The 18,140-nt window shown below is 36.6% G+C and overlaps 1 protein-coding gene across 1 annotated transcript in view; it reads right to left on the reverse strand.

Annotated features, from left to right (window-relative positions):
* TUBGCP3 (tubulin, gamma complex associated protein 3) overlaps nt 1-18,140 on the reverse strand; it is a 130,284-nt gene that overhangs the window by 14,487 nt on the left and 97,657 nt on the right. Inside the window, exons 18-20 of the mRNA XM_006883803.1 lie at nt 10,722-10,810; nt 10,473-10,604; nt 4,720-4,860 (exon numbers count right to left, since the gene is read on the reverse strand). Coding sequence (XP_006883865.1) covers nt 4,720-4,860; nt 10,473-10,604; nt 10,722-10,810 — 362 coding nt within the window. The remainder of the gene's footprint in view (nt 1-4,719; nt 4,861-10,472; nt 10,605-10,721; nt 10,811-18,140) is intronic.

Consider the following 18,140-nt stretch of genomic DNA (forward strand, 5'->3'; position numbering starts at 1 on the left):
TCCTTTGCCATTCCCTATCACTCCTCCCTGAGAGAGACTTCTCCCTGAGTCATAAGGAAAAGGCGACGGCGTATTCTCTTAGCTACTTCCTGCTGAAAAGGCTAAGAGTGCTTTTACATTGTAGATGAAGTATCGTTTGAAAAACAAAAGCCCATTGCTGTCAAGCTGATTCTGACTTATACTGACTAAGTAAAAATGGGCTAGAATGGCCTGGACAGTTACAAAGGCTGTAAATTATTATGGAAGGAAACTGCCATATTCTTCTTCCACTGAATGGCTGTTGTTTTAAACCATGGGCTTCAGTTAGCATGTGAGTATTTTAACCACTGCACCACTAAGGTTCCTGGAGTTTTCAAATATACCGTTATTGTTGCTGTGTATTGCTGAGTCAGACTGATTCATAGTTGACCATCCAGCAGGTTCAAAGAGGGAGTAAATATCATAGGAGGAGAATGCCCTTCTTTCTCAGGCAAAACAGCTAGAGGATTCAAACTGTGTGCTTCTGCGCAGGAAGCACAAATCCTTAACCACTAGCCACCAGAGCTCCCTTTCATCTGTCTGTCTGTCTATCTATCTAACTATCTATCTATCTAGTATATTCTGCGGGAGGTTGTTTGCTTGTCTTAAGGATGTGTTAAAACTCAAACCTTTTGTCAGCAAGTGGGTTCGGTGACTCAGCATACTTGTAGACTAGAACAGAACTGTTCGCAGATTCCAATCTTTACACAAGCAGACCTCTTCAGCTTTCTCTTCTGAGGACTGGTCAATGGGTTTGAATTATCAACAGTGTAAAAGTCTTTACTATAGCACCACTAGACATTACTATCTGGAGCACAGTGGTAATGTTTCATTTACTTTAAATTATTACTACTAGCTCTGGTGACTTAGTAGCAAATAGTTGCACTGTCAACTCAAAGACATATGATTCAAATGTACCAGGTGTTGCATAGAAGACAGAGGTAAGTCTGTTCCAAATCAGCAATACATAACAGCAACAATAATTTAAGGAAGTCATTATGTTACCTCTAAAAATTTTACATTAAATGTATAAGATGCCCTGTATTTTGTATATACATATATGTGAAGTGGGGTCAAGATATAGTTGACCTAATATAATTTTTTTAAAAGATTATCCATTCACCACTGCTACCTTTTTAAATTCAAAAGGTAAATTAATCTGTGAGGCAATCAATTAGACATAAGGTACATGAAAGTTTTAAACTGATCATGCAAAAAGTCATAAAAAGATTTCAAAATACTTCTAAGACTGAGCTGTAATGGGAAGTGGCGTGTGCATCCATTTCTCTCAACATTTTGTGGGATTTTATTTCTCATACTGCTATTACATGGAAGCTTCATTGTTGTAAAGTTGATTCTGATACAGAGTGATAGGACAGAGTAGGGATGCCCTATAGGGTTTCTGGGGATCTAAATCTTTACCTGACTACATTACACTTTATCATTCTCCCCTCCCACTAGCCAATCCATAGAATTAGAAACAATTTTTCAGATAAACTTTCAGTTTCTAGATCTCTTATTATAATGTAAATCTGTCTCACGCCACTACTGATGGACAGTGTTTAGAAAGAACCATTAACTCCCACATATTCAGATAGCATGGCATTATCACAGTGTTAAGATTTTAAGGACTATTTTTTAAAGCTGTTGTTATATACCATCAAGTCAAAATGACTCATAGCTGACCCTCAAGTGGGTTTTCAGAGGCAATAAATCACACAGGAGGAAAATGTCTACCTTTCTCCCATGAACAACTCGTGTATTTGAACTGCATGATTTGAGGTTGGCAGCACATTTCCTTATTGCTAGGTCACCAAAGCTCCTATCTTTTTAATAGATTTTTTTAAAAAATTAAATTAATAATACAGTTTAGTGGTTTTTTAAAAAATACAGTTTGATTATCTGGGGCATACAAACAGTGGGAAAAAAAAACCACAAAAACCAAACAGTAAGCAGCACTTACTGAACACTTTAAACTGCAGAAATTCAGCCACCAAGTCAATTCAAACTCAAGACTGTAAATCTTAACTGAGGTGAACTCCACATCTTTCTTCTATGGAGCTACTGGTTGATTCAAACCACTGAAGGTGGACAGCCATTTGAATAGCAGAGCAGTATACTACTAGGTCTCTTTATTAAATGCTAACTAGCTAACATATATTATTGTATGTGCATCAATACCTCTGTGAGATATTTTCTTTATCAAATCAATTTTACAAAACAAGAAACTATGTTTCCAGGAAATTAAGTTGTCCAGAGGCAGACAGCTCCTTAGTTATAAAGTTAGGATTCTGAATCTAAGTCTAAATAACTCAGCAGTTATATACACAGGGATGCCTGAGCAAGGTCCACAGAAGTCTGTAAACTCTGACACTTGAGAAATGTCAACCACAATAAACAAATAAAATCACTTTGGATAATGAAACACCATAGCAATCCAACAGTGGCTAGTATTTCTATTTACAAAATAAACTAAAGAAAGAACTTTGTTTCTAGAGCATGGTCTTTGCAATCTTGTTATGCATCAGAGAGCTGGACAATGACTAGGGAGGACAGAAGGAGAATTGACGCTTTTGAGCTGTGGTGCTGGAAAAGAGTACTGAATGTACCATGGACTGCCAAGAAAACAAACAGATTCACCCTAGAGAGGGTTAAACCAGGCTACTCCTTGGAGGCAAAGATTCTGGGGCTTCGTCTGACATACTTTGGACATGTAGCAAGGAGAGACAGGTCTTTGGAGAGGGACATCATGCTGGGTAGAGTAGAGGGACAGCGCAGGAGGGGAAGACCCTCTGAGGTGGATTGATTCAGTGACTGGGGTAATCAGGATGGGTGTGTCAGAGGCAATGCAATTGGCACAGGATAGAGCAGGGTTTAGGGCTGTTGTGCATAGGGTCGCTATGAGTCGCAAAAGACTCAAAGGCACATAACAACAACAACAGAGCAATGGTGTCTCTCTGGAGACTAAGATGCATCTGAGAAAGGCCATCTTTGCTATCACTTGTTATGCATCAGAGAGTTAGACAATGACTAAGGAGGATAGAAGGAGAATTGATGCCGTTGAGCTGTGGTGCTGGAGAAGAGTATTGAGGGTACCATGGACTGCTAGGAAAACAAACAGACTCATCCTGGAAAAGGTTAAAATGAACAGCTCCTTGGAGGCAAGGATTCTGAGGCTCCGTCTAACATACTCTGGACATGTTGTAAGAGGGAAAGGTCTTTGGAGAAGGACATCATGCTTGCGAGGGTGGAGGGACAGTGCAGGAGGGGAAGCCCCACTATGAGGGGGATTGACTCAGTGGGGTAATTGGGATGGGTGTGTCAGAGACAGTGCGACTGGCACAGGACAGAACAGAGTTTGGGGCTGTTGTACATAGGGTCGCTATGAGTCGCAAGCAACTCAATGGCACAAAACAACAACATAAGGCTGTAGATTTTCCAAGCTAAATACTATCCTCTAACCCGCTAATACACATTCTTAAAGCAAAAGTAATAAAATCAGGGAGCTCTGGTAGCCTGGTGTTAAGAAGCTGTGCTGCCAACCCAATCCACCAGCTCACAGTTCAAATCTACCAATAGCTCCACAGGAGAAAGATGGGCAATATTCTCTCATGTGATTAACAGCCTCTGAAAATCCGCTGGAAGGTCAGCTCTGAGTCAGTTCTGACTCAACAGCACACAACTATAAAATTGTGCTGATTCGGAATAATTTCTTTTCCGCTACCCCAAGATTATACAAATCATAGAAAATATAACAAATTCCATAAGCAGCCAAATCAGCATATAAATTTCCATAATTCAAAGTAATAAAGAACATAAATATTGGGAGCTCTGGTGGTCTAGTGAATAGTTAGCTGTGCTGCCAATCCAATCCACCAGCTCCTCCTCTGGAGAAAGACGTGCAGTCTTCTCCTGTGTGATTTACAGCCTCTGAAACCCCACTAGAATGTCAGCTATAAGCCAATTATGATGTGATAGCAGTGAGTTGTGTTGGTAAGGAATGTCGCTGTAAAGAGCTTAAAGTAGAGAATTAGACTCCCATGCGCATACAAAAACACAAAATGCAAAAATAAATCACAGTGATGGTCCATTAACTTAAAATAAGTAACACAAATTTAGAGTTAACACTTTGTGTCCATGTCATTCCAGAAACATGTCATTATCTTAACACTTCTGATTAAAAAATGGCAACATACTTGTGATTCTCACAAATTTTATTACTGTAATTTTTTTTTAAATCACAACAATTTTTATGACAATTCCCTCTTTAATAGTCAGTACTTCTTATGTCCTTTTTAAGTAGCATTTTTTCTATATTATGGGCATGTTGCTAGTAGAGGCCAGTCAGTCTTTGGCAAAGGACATAATGCTTGGAAAAGGTAGATGGTTAACAAAAGAGAGGAAGACTCTCAAAGAGGTAGACAGACACAGTGACTGTAACAATGTGCCCAAGTATATCTGAGATAATGAAGAGAGGACAGGATACAGGAAGGTTGAGATCTGTTGTTCAAAAGGTCGCTACTGTGTCACACTTGACTCTATGGCACCTAACAAAAACACCAACAACTTCTTAAACTCTCAAATGCAGGTCTAGGGTTTTAAACTGTATGAAAATTTCAGTAGGAAAGTTAATAATTTGCTTATATTATGACAACAATCTCAACAGTGAAATGGATAAATCTAATACTGTAAAAACTATACCTCCATTTCCCGCTGTTTCTTTTTCTCTTCAAACTGTAACCGCTTTTGTAATTCTTCCAAAGCTGCTCTGTATATTGCATCTTGAGCATTCTGAAGTTCAATAATTTGATCAAATACAGCTCTAAGTTGATTTAAAAGTGCCTAAAGAACAAAGATACTGAGTTTTTTAAATGAAAAGAATTTCAATGTGTTTCCTAAGCTTAAAAAAAAGTTACAAAAATAAGATAACACAAATTTACTATCTGTTCACTCATGTACTACCTTTTTTTTTTAAAAATATATATATCATGGTCATCTTTTCTGAGAAGATTCTCAGAGATTAAAAATGTAACTTACGAAAATATGTCTTATCAAAGCAGAGTTTACCTTGCTGCCATAGATGGAGTAAAATTTCAGGACCCTGATTTGCTGATACAGCATGATTCAAAATGAGAAAAAAACAGCTGCATACATCCACCAAATATTGGAACATTAAGTATGATAAAGTATGAAACAAGGAAAATTGGAAGTCATTGAGAATGAAATGAAAAACCAATATTGTAGACATAGTAGGAGTCAGAACTGAATGATATAACAACAACAAAAGTGAGCTGAGATGGACTGCTGCTGACCATTTTTAATAGGACAATCATATAGTCTAATATGCCAGGAAACCTATCATATTTACAGTCAGAAAGAGCATGTCAAAACTAGCCTGTGATACAACAGTAACAGAAGTATGATAATATGTATATACCTAAAAAGAATGGTATAGGACAGGCTTCATAGCTGTTGCTCCTAAGGTCACTATGAAGTATACTCAACAGCACCACCAACAACAAAAGAAATTTCTGTTAGAAATTCCAAGTAGATTCAGAAGAGACTGTGTAACAAAAGATATCACTGCTGACATAAGATATATCTTGGCTGAAAGTAAAAGTTACAGAATGTTTACTTGTGTTTTATTGATGAATCAAAGATACCTGATTCTGTGGATCATAATAAACTGTAGATGACACTGAAAAAAATGAGAATTCTAGAACATTTCATTGTGTTCATGAGGAACCTGTACACAAAGCAGCAGTTTCTGGAACAGAATAAGGGGACACTGCATGGTTTAAAATTAGGAAATGTGTACATTAGGCATATATGCTTTCGGTAAATTTAAACAATCGGCATGCTCAGTAAATAATCCAAGAAACTGTAGTATATGAAGAATTATGGGGCTTCAGGATGAGAGGAACAGTCAATAACCTGTGGTACGAGATGACACAACCTTGCATGTTTAATTTAAAGAAGAGTTGAAGCATTCACTGACGAAGATGATAAAAAAAATTTAACTTTTAATATGGATTAACCTAAAGAAGAAAAAACAGCAGCAATCCTCCTCATAACTGGGCCAATAAGAAACATGATAACTGAGAAATGACTGATATCGTCAAGAATTTTCTTTTAATTGCATCCACAATGAACAAAAAGGGAAACAGCATTCAAAATGTCAAAGTTTACACTGAGAAAATCTGCTGCCAATGAATTCTTTGAAATGCTACAACCCAACGATGGCAATTTAAAGATTAAGGCATGTCTTAAAAACCAATGCATTTGCAGTCACCTCATATCAATGTAAAAAGTGGACAAAGAATAGAGAAGATGGAAGAATCAATGCCTTTGAATTTTCGTGGTGGTGATCGTGAAGAATCCTGAATATATCATTAACAGTCAAATGAAAAAACCAAATTTTTCTTGGAAGAAGTAGACTCTTAATCATTTGAGAGAAAATGGTAAGACACCTTGAGCATGAGGTAGTGGGTCCCTGAAAAAAAACTATCATACCTGGAAAACTAATAGGTCTGCAAAAGAGATGAAGATCCTCCATGAAATGGACTGGAGTAGTGCCTAACAGTTTAGATTCCTAGAAGTGTATGAATGTGCTTCAAAAGAATCCCTTAAAATTGTATGCAAAATAATGTATGAAAGTGCATAATTCTACATAGAAAGTCCATTGCTTTCAACTAGACTTTCAAAGGCATTCATAACACAAGTAAAAAACCAACATGTAAAATATTCCTCTCAAATATAAGTTGTCTCTATTTGATCTCTAGTAAATCTATCGACAACAAGTAAAAACCTGAAAAGCAGGTTTCTTTTATCTGTTAAAAGAAGATTTATATGGGAATGTGAGCCCCACCAGGCTTAAGCCCCGCTGGGTGTGAACCAGAGCTGCAATCTGAGTGAAGTTCCCACACATGCTCACCTGGACAGTTAGAATGTGAATGAGGTCCCCACACGTGCCCACCCGACAAGCATCTGTGCACACACCTGGCCAGCATATACATGCATGTGTGCCTGCCTGCCCATGCCTACCTGAACTCAGCCTCACATCTCCTCACAATCAGTCAACTAACTGCCTTTAATCCGGAGTGCCTTAGTTTGACTTAGCTGGAACAATTATCTGACAGAAGAGGCCACTTTCACAGGTCCTGAACTGAAGCTTCCCTTGGTTCAGAAGTTCAGAGAAAAACACAGGCAGCATAGGTGCCACACTCTGTTCTGTAGCAGTGACTTAAGATCATGAAGCTATCTTAGTCTCAGGCATGAGAAACTCTACTGCAGCAATGTCACATAAGAAGCAGATTACTTCACATCCTACATAAGCACAAAGCAAGATGTCACCCCAAAAAAGTAACACAGTATCAATGGATTTCCTGAAGCCAGAAAATCTGATGGAACTTTCATACACAGAATTTAAAAGAACAACGACTGAATATTTTCAATGAGTGTAAGACAAACTTGAAGAATTACAGGACAATGCAAGTAAAAACCGTGAGGAGCTTAAAAAACAATCCAAAACAATGCAGATTAACACAAACGAGGCATTACAAGCTCTGGAAAAACAAGAAACCATGATCCAAAATATGAGGTCTAATGTCTCAGATGCTGTCACCATGATGGAGGAACACATGAACAGAGTTGAAGAGATGGAACACAGAACCAGTGAAATAGAAGACAGAATTGTCACCACTGATATGCTAGAGCAAAAAGCAGAATCAAAAAGAAATGGAAGAGGAAAACCTAAGAATAATGTGGGACACCATCAAGAGAAATAACATGCACAATCCCAGAACAGAAAGAAGCAAGTAAAGGCACTGAAAAGGTTGTGGAGGAATTATGAGAAGAAAACTTCCCAGGCATAATGAAGAATTGAGAGAATAAATATTCAAGAAGTTGAGTGAACACCATATAGAATAGGCCACAAAAGAAAAACACCATATCATAGTCAAATTTGCCAGAATCAAAGATAAGGAGAGAATTCTGAAAGCAGCGAGGGAGAAACAAAGAGTAACCTATAAGGAAAAGCAGATAAAATTAAGTGTCAATTTCTCAACAGAAACCATGTGAGCAAGAAGACAGTGGAATGACATATACTGAACACTTAAAGAACACAACTGTCAACCAAGAATATTATATCCAGTGAAACTGTCCATCAAATATGAAGGAATGATCAAGAAATTCCCAGAAAAACAGAACCTAAGGAAGTTTATAAAAACAAGAGCAGCACTGCAAGAAACACTGATATCCTTCTTACAAAGGTGCCACAGAAAGCATGATGGACCAAAGTAACTATCAACAACACACAAAAAGAGCACAACACAATGATAACAATAAAAATGGGCCTCTCAATAATCACACTGAATGTGAATGCTTTAAATGCACCACTGAAGAGAAAAAGAACAGCAGATTGGATAAAAACCCAAAATCCATCAATATGCTGTCTACATGAGAGAGTTGAAAAGACAAAGAAAGACTAAAAATAAAAGGGTGGGGGGAAAAATATACCAAGAAAATAGTAACCAGAAAAAAGCAGGAGTAGCTATATTAATCTCCGATAAAATAAATTTCAAAGCAAAAACCACCAAAAAGGACAAGGAAGGTCACTACATAATGCTTAAGGGATCAATAGAATAAGAGAACATAACAATAATAAATATCTATGCACCAAATGATAGAGCTGCAAAATAGATAAAACAATCATGAACAAAACTGAAGACAGAAATACACAACACCTCTATAGTAGTTGGAGACTTCAATACATCCCTCTCAAGAAAAGATAAAACTACCAGAAACTCAACAAAGATACTGAAGAAGTAAACTACACAATAAACCAACTTTATCTCATAGATATTTATAGGCTAATACACCCCCCAAAAGCACAGTATACCTTCTTTTCCAATGTGCATGGAACATTCTTGAGAATAGATCACATTCTAGGTCGGAAGGCAAGCAGCAAGAAATTAAAAAACATAGAAATACAAATCATCTCAGACCACAAAGCTACAAAATTAGCAATTAATAACAAGACAATAAAGGAGGAAAAGAAACATACATTTGGAAAATGAACACCACCTTGCTTGAACATGAGTGGGTACTGGAACAAATGAAAAATGAAATTAAAAAGTTTATGAAACAAATGACAGTGAAAATGCCACTTACCAAAACATCTGGGAAACAGCCAAAGGAGTAATTAGAAGTCAAAAAAGAGGAGCATCTTGAAGATCTAAACCACCTAATGCAGATGATCACATATTATAGTCTTCAATGTAGACTGCATTTCAACAACAAGAAAACAAAAGTCTTCATGACTAGACCAGGAGATAACATCATGATAGATAAAGGACTGAAGTTGTTAATGATCTCATTTTACTTGCTTCCATAATCAATAATGAAGGCAGCAGCAGTCAAGAAATTAAAAGATGTGTTGCACTGGAAAAATGTGATGTCAAGAGTATCTCCAAAGTACAAGAACAAACTAGGAGGAGGGTAGAGAGAATAGTGCAACAATGAATGAATGGAAACCCAAAATCTCTGTAAACGTTTATGAAAATTAATAAAATATAATTATAGAAAAAAAAAAAGAGTATCTCCAAAGTGATGAGCAGGGATATCTCTTTAAAGACTAGGGTGTACTGATCCACATAATGGTATTCCTATGCATCTGAAAGATGGACATGTAACGTAAAACCAAAGAAGAACGTATGCCTTTGAATTGTGGTGTTGGTAAAGAATGCTGAATATATATCACAGACCACCAAAAAGAATAAACAAGTCTGGTTTGGTGAAAGTATGACTAGAGTGCATTTTTAGAGGCAAGGGTGATGAGACTTCATCTCACATACTTTGAACATGCTACTTTCCTGACAGAATGCTGGAAAAGGCAGAAGATCAGCAAAATGAATTAACACCAAGATGAACTGACACTGCATCCATGACTATAACACTATATCTACTATGACTGCAACAATGGGTTGGAGAATTATAGAGATCATGAAGACAGTGCAAAATACAAGCCAGTTTCAAACTGTTATTCTTTGGACCACTGTGAATCACAGTGGACTAGATAGCATCTAACAACACTTCAACTATAGAAGCCCTACTGGTGTAATGAATAACAAAAAGGGACACTAACAAAAAAGTCTGTGGTTCAAATTAACCAGCTCCTTCTTAGTAGAAAGACAGGCAATTTCCGCTTGAAACATTTATGGCTTGGACACTCCCTGTAGGGTTGCTAGGAGTCAAAATCAACTCCATGGGAATGGATTTGTCAAACAGAGGGGTCCTAACAACACTCAGAAGTGGAATACATAAGCATGAAAACTTTAATAAATTCATTTAAATTGCTAGTAATGTGACTGCATCTAGAATTTCCATTTGACAGAAAATAAAGAAAAGAACAACATTATCATTTTTAAGGCTGCAAAAAAGAGTAAGAGTCTTACTCTGGAGTCACTGTCCAGGAGGCATCGAGAAATTATTGTATCTAAGAACACCTCGTGTGCTGCAATAATGTGATCCAAATCTTGTGCTTGCTGTACTTTGTTCCAAAGTTCATCCCAAGAGCATTCAAGCACCTAAAAAAAATGACAATTCAAAACCCAATAACATTCATGTTCTCTTAGTATGGTGTCTTTAGAAAATATATAGTATATAAGACACAAGTTAAATTAAACAGGATGATTAAAATTTACCTCAAACGTAATGTAATACTGCATTTGATGAATGAAATGGACCATTTCAGATGCCAGAATGTGACACTGATGCAGCACCCCAGAAAACTCTGTAAGAAAAGCCAAAGAATCTAGGTTAAACATAAAAAAGAAATACATTTAAAACCAACGCAATGTTATTATTCTTATTTATATGAAATCAATCTCTGAAAAAAAGAATTACCTTGAATTCTTGAATCTTTAAAACAAGAAACAACCTCTCCATGTCCTATCCACAATTCCTGTGCCAGTCAAGCAAAACAACAATTTAGCTATCTGATCAAGTGGTACTATTTTACTCTACAAATATAAGAACTTATAGAATGGCGTAAAAAAAAATGTAATTGTGTTTCTTTTTTAATTATTATTATATTTCGTGTGTGTACCATCAAATCAGATCTGACTGGGACAGGAGGAGATTGCCCCTCCTCCTCCAGCACAGCATCTGGTGGATTCGAACTGCGTGCCATAAGGATTGTAGCACAGCTTCTTGCCACTAGACCACCAGAGCTCCCCAAAATGTAATTGTTTTTAAAAGTTAAAACAAAAATTTTCTTTTATAATAATTTTCTGTCCTAATAAATATAATTTCTATTTTATGGTGTCTTTCTAACCAATGTTTCTTATAAACATAAAACACTTAGTAATGAGGCAGAAATGACCTTTCTTTACGGACTGGAAAGTGGACTTGTCACCTGAGAGAAATATGAATCTTTGAGAGAGGTGAAGGATGAGTTCAGACTTGCTTTTTATTCTTTTAGGATTATAAAACCATCAAAAGGTTTGAACATAAAAAGCAGTTTCCTGATACTACATTTAAATTTTTGTTCAAAGAATATTATGTTATACAAATGTATATGATAGTCCAAACCAAAGATAAGTCCACCAGAGGAATGGTTATAAGAAAACTTTAATACGGGTCAGATTTGATATATTTTATTACTTCTTCCTTTTTAAATGAGCTATCTAAACAGATGACAGAGATTTGTTACTGCATGTCGTTATTAAAAAATCTGTGTTCTGAATTATATAAAGTTGAAAGTAACTACAGTGGAAATGTATAATTTAAATTATGCCATCTCAGAAAAATCCACAGGAGGGTCAGCTATGAGATGATTTTGACTCAATGGTATGTAACAACAACAAATTAAAATATGCCTATATGGTCAATCATCATATTGGGAAAATAAGCCTATTTCAGGACTGTAGTGTTTAAATGGCCAAATTACTTTTATTTTTTTTTAACTTATTCAAAGTACACTTAAAAAGACGAAGAATTTCATCTCTTTCTTGAAGCAAAAGATCTTTAATGCATCCAGTATGACTCTCAAAGACAGTATATATTTTAATTATACAATGAAATCTTATCCGTATAACCATTAAAAAACAAATCAGCTGCCCTTTAAATCAACAGTGCATCTGCCAATTACGGATGGTTTTTCTCCTGCACAATGACCTTAAAACATCAGGTTTATGTCTCAAACAGAAAGAATTTCTCTTAAATTGTAAGGCATCTATCATCTATGAATAATATACTAATTATTCAACAACAACAAAACCTTTCCTATTTCTTTTCTAAATTTTCTCCTACTGCAGAGTATATAAAAGGAAGCTGGAGTTAGTCTAACCTTCAAATCCTATTTAACAAACTTTATTAGTAAAGAAAATAACTGCTGGAATATTGTAGGGTTTAAATGTAAAACAGCACAAGATGTTCTTTTAAAGATATTTTGCTATATTGTACTTTACATAAATTTCTAATAGAAGACTCACCATTTACAATCTAGAGCGTGATGATAGGTCTGTTTCCCCCAGTGTGTAAAGCCCTAGCATTAAAAGGGCGGTGTGATAGGCTGTCCTCATCAATCATTACCTACGATAAATACTATCAAGTCAGGTAGTCTTACCTATAAAACAGTCTTTGGGAGATGTATTCGACATGGGTACAAGAGAATTGTTGTTGTTGTTATGTGCCGTCGAGTCATTTCCAACTCATAGCGACCCTATGGACAACAGCCCTAAACCCTGCTCTATCCTGTGCCAATCACACTGCCTCTGACACACCCATCCCGATTACCCCAGTCACGGAATCAATCCACCTCATAGAGGCTCTTCCCGTCTTGCGCTGTCCCTCCACCCTCCCAAGCATGATGTCCCTCTCCAAGGACCTGTCCCTCCTTGCAATATGCCCAAAATATGTCAGACGAAGCCCCAGAATCCTTGCCTCCAAGGAGCAGCTTGGTTTAACCCTCTCCAGGATGAATCTCTGTTTTCTTGGTACTCCATGGTATATTCAATACTCTTCTCCATCACCACAGCTCAAAGGCATCAATTCTCCTTCTGTCCTATCTAGTCATTTTCCAACTCTCTGATGCATAACAAGTGATTGCAAAGACCATGGCCTGTTTCAGGCGCACCTTAGTCTCCAGAGAGACACCGTTGCTCTTCAGTACTTTAGAGAGGTCATTAACAGCAGACTTTCCCATAGCAATACATTTTTTTTATTTCCTGACTGCTTGTTTGTAGTGTGGCAGATAAAATCATATGTACTATTTATGGAAAGCTGACTCTTTTATTAAGGTAAAAAAAAGAAAATTGATTTATTAGAAAGCCACATCCCAAAGGAGGATGGACCTCTCTCTTTGAAAGGAAATATGGAAGAGAGGCCTATTTATGGAATGTTGACTTTTTTAAAGTTCTTAATTTTATCACAGAATTCCGACAGACTTTAACAGGAAATTAATTTACTAATGTTCTTACAAATCATATGTAATGATACTCAAGTCTCACAATAAAACACAAAGTCTCTGAATCCATCATGCACATGCTGTATACTTCTCTAATAAGCACTGTTCTACATTTACTCATAATGAACGTCATAACTCTATTATTTTCTATTGGGAGAGATCTATATAGATTACAGATGTGACCATATTGAGCTTGGCACTTCTTTACCAAAAAGTTTAACATCACTGAAAAAAAGCCTGTACATTCCATCATACTTGCTGGGTAGATAACATTAAGTGTAAAGTAGGTTACTATCAAATTCTAGGGGAATTTATTTTCTAGCTCCAAGTCAATCCTCTAAACATAACAGAAGAAATTCTACAATTTCATGAATATTCTAAGTTTTTATTGTAGTGGTTTATCTATTTCTTGGGATCTTTCTAAAGTTCTTCTCATGGAGTCATACTCACAATCAATCCAACAGAATGTATATAAAGCAGTGGCTGTTAGCACCTTGTTAAACATTTTTGCTAACTTTTTTTAACTACTCATTTTGATCTCTTTTATAAAGAAATTATTTTTTTTTTATATTTTGATCAAGGACACTTTGTAAACACTAACTTTAATTAAATCATGAAATTCTACTTTAAAATATCTGATTTTCTTGTGTAAAAATTTTCCCACTACAAACTAACATTCTAGATTCACTGTCATCAACATGTAGAAATTAAAACATTACTAATTAGCCACAAAACAATATACGCATTTAAAAAAAAATCACCAGTGTGCTATTTTAGATGTCAACCTGAACTACACAGGATTCTGTGTTAGTCTTCAGTGCTACCCAACAATCCTTTTTTCTCTACCCCATATTATAAAGTAAATACACTCAGCCCTTAGTACTCTAAACGCTTTCATGAATTACTATCTCCTCTCACACTGGCAAAAGGTAATAACTTCCCTTACATTTCATGAAGAAGAAAAAAAATCAGCTATGTGGAAACAGCTTCATCTTCTAGTCATGAAACCTATAAACTTAAAAGCATCTCCCTCTACAGTTAAACTCCATTATCTACAAGCTCTGGAAACCTCTTTCTTGGATGACTTTTCAACTTCTACTTCCCTCTTCCCACTAACATTTAAAATCATCTTCATGACCCATATCATCATGTGCAAGGGTAGTTATTAATCATGATATAGTTTATCAAAAACAAAATAAAGTTTTTCATTGTTATTGATTTGATATCTTGACAAGGTTTACTACATCAGATTATTCTCTGTGCCTTAGTTTTTCCCTTTGGTTTTAGATAAACTCTATTCTCCCATTACCCAGCTCACGTTTCTACATGTTTATTCTCATGTTCTTTATGAAGTCTTCTTCTACTTCTCCAAAGTCATTTTACTTCTGAGAAACTTCAATCAAGTCCATGGCTTGTATCATCTAAGCAAATGGCATCTCAAGTCCCATGCTTTGTTCAAATCTGTCCAAAGCACCAGATCAATGTAACCAAATGCCTCACATGTATCCTATCCTTAAAAAAAATTAAACTAGTAATATACTGAAGAGGACCTGAAGCGCCTGTTGCAGAGTGTCAAGGACTGCAGCCTACAATATGGATTGAGGCTCAATGTCAAGAAGACAAAGATTCTCACCACTGGACCAATTGGCAGCATCAGGATGGATGGTGAAGAGATTGAGATTGTACACAGCTTTAGTTTGCTTGGCTCCACAGTCAACACTCTTGGCACCAGCAGCCAGGAAATTAAAAGGCGCATTGCCATGGGAAAGTCTGCTGTTAGGGACCTCTCCAAAGTACTGAAGAGCAATGGTGTATCTCTGGAGACTAAGGTGCGTCTGATACAGGCTATGGTCTTCGCAATCACTTGTTATGCATCAGAGAGTTGGACAATGACCAAGGAGGATAGAAGGAGAATTGATGCCTTTGAGCTGTGGTGCTGGAGAAGAGTATTGAGAATACCATGGACTGCTAGGAAAACAAACAGATTTGTCCTGGAAGGGGTTAAACCGGGTGGCTCCTTGGAGGCAAGGATTCTGAGGCTCCGTCTAACATACTGTGGACATGTTGTGAGGAGAGACCAGTCCTTGGAGAGGGACATCATGCTTGGGAGGGTGGAGGGACAGCGCAGGAGAGGAAGGCCCTCTATGAGGTGGATTGATTCAGTGACTGGGATAATTGGGATGGGAGTGTCAGAGACGGTGCAATTGGCACAGGACAGAGCGGAGTTTAGGGCTGTTGTACATAGGGTCGCTATGAGTCGCAAGCGACTCAACGGCACATAACAACAACAACAACAACAACAATATATTTTTAAAAACCTACTGCCACTGAGTTGATTCGGACTGAGAATAACTCTCTAAGATGGAACACAACTACCCACAGGGTTTGGAAGGCTGTATGTCTGCCACATCTTTCTTCTGAGGATAAGTAAGTACGTTTAAACAGTCGACCTTTTGATTAGTAGCAGAAGGTTTTTAAAATGATAGTATTACTAAAGCTCCATTCAAATTAATTTATCTGAAATTAAACTCATTATCTCCTCCAAACCTGCTTTTTTCTCCAGTAGTCCCTATGGTAGTAAATACCTTCATTATCTATGAAGGTCTACAAGATTGAGACTTGGAGGTCAATCCTGGCTCTATTTTCTCATCTCTCTATATACAACCTTATTGGTCCTACCTCTCTGTTCTTACTCAAAATTACTTCTCTAAAGCTTCATAATGATTTTCAGTTATTACATTTCACTGGCCAAATTCCACTCTAGCCCTTGTTTCAGATTAATTTTTCACAATTTTTAACAGAAAAGCTTCCACAAAATAAAAATTCAAGAATGTCACTCCTCTGTGTAAAATCTTGCAGTGCTTTTGTACTGATAGTAAAGGCAAAACTGAGTAAAACAGGCATAAGGCCTTTTACGTTCTGGTCTCTTCTTAACTCTTAGGCTTCATCTAATTATTAGCTACAAATCTTCCCTCATCCTTTTCTGTATGTGTCTTTGTTTCTGTCAAGACTACAGTTCTACTTTCCATTTTCATCTCTTCTCTCAACTCACTCACCTTTCACAAGCCAACTTAGAGATTTTCTATGACTCAAATCTACTGCAATCAAGTCCATTCTGAGGCTTCGTTATCTCATTATACTTGGTTTCATGCCTCTTTGTGTGTTTCTATAGTACTTGGTCTTTTCTCTAATCAAATTATGACAGTATATTGGAATTTGTTTAATTGACTGTCTTGTCTTAGTACATAATAAATTTCTTCCCAGTAGAGACTTTGTTCATCTTATCCATCATTAGATAGCAGCAATGGACAAGTACAAAAAGACAGACTTTCAATAATGATTTATTGAATGAGTATGTGATTTAGACAGTCAAAATCAAAGCAGAAAGTCTGTGCATATACCTATATCTTGACTATTCAAACTCACATTTTCTTCTTCCAAAAGGTTTCCATAAATCAGGCTAATTTAGCAACAAGTTAATATAGTTAATTCTTTCCTTCTGTACTCGTGAAATACTACCAAATAATACAATTTCTTCTAGGAAAATCATTATCTAAAAATCTCTTTTGCCAACTATGAGAACAGAAAAGAGTAGCTTTAATAGCATTGTTCTATATAAAGGCTCTGAAAGTAAAGAGATCTATGGCTGCTTTATAAAGACACAAAGGAATCTCATAAAATAATTTGGAAGATGAAAGCCTTAAGTCTTTGAAACTGTGGAATGTGTTTTCTCCACCATGTGAAAAGTGAGTCATATATTATACGCTATAAACATTTCTATACTTCCCAGAGAAACTGAGATCTCTGATCACTATGAACTCAACTCATAAGCAGACTTATAAGACATAATTCAATCAGTTAATTCTTTAAAAATAGAATTCATACTTGAAACATCCTCTGAATATGTTCAATCAGATTCTTGAGAATATATTTAAAGTATTTATGTATAGTACTTTAAATTTAAGGTTGACTAACAAATAATTATATAATTTCCAGGGGACCAAAAGCCAAGCAACAGCTGTAATCAGTTGAAAAAAATATATAAAGTAGCAAATCCGGGTTTTGTACAAAACTTAAGAATGGCCATCTTGTCTGTCTAGTTAGGCTGTTAAATTCATTTGCAATTCTTTACTGCCCCCTAAAGGTTATTTAGGAGAACTTCAAGTTGGAAAAAAAACAGCTTGCCAAAGACATGTTTAAAAGATACCACCACCACCTATACATAAAACTTCAAATAATAAATAGAACACATACCATTACTATGCAAAATGCTACTTAAAGCATACGAGAAATGAAGCAAAGTACATTTACCCCATGTAAAAAATTACTGAGAGGAAAAAAATGGGTAATCTCCTGTGTATTGTTGTTGTTGTTATGTGCTATTTGCTTGCGACTCACAGCGATCCTATGTACAACAGCCCTAAACTCTGCTCTGTCTTGTGCCAATCGCACTGTCTCTGACACTCCTATACCCACAGTCACCGAATCAATCCACCTCATAGAGGGCCTGTCCCTCCTGCGCTGTCCCTCCACACTCCCCAGCATGATGTCCCTCTCTAAGGACCTGTCCCTCCTGCCCAAAGTAAGTTCGACGGAGCCTCAGAATCCTTGTCTCCAAGGAGCAGCCCGGTTTGACCCTTTCCAGGATGAATCT

This window comes from Elephantulus edwardii, unplaced genomic scaffold, assembly GCF_000299155.1.
Source record: "Elephantulus edwardii isolate Elephantulus edwardi_28Jun2011 unplaced genomic scaffold, EleEdw1.0 scaffold00030, whole genome shotgun sequence".
In the NCBI taxonomy this organism is placed as follows: Eukaryota; Metazoa; Chordata; class Mammalia; order Macroscelidea; family Macroscelididae; genus Elephantulus; species Elephantulus edwardii.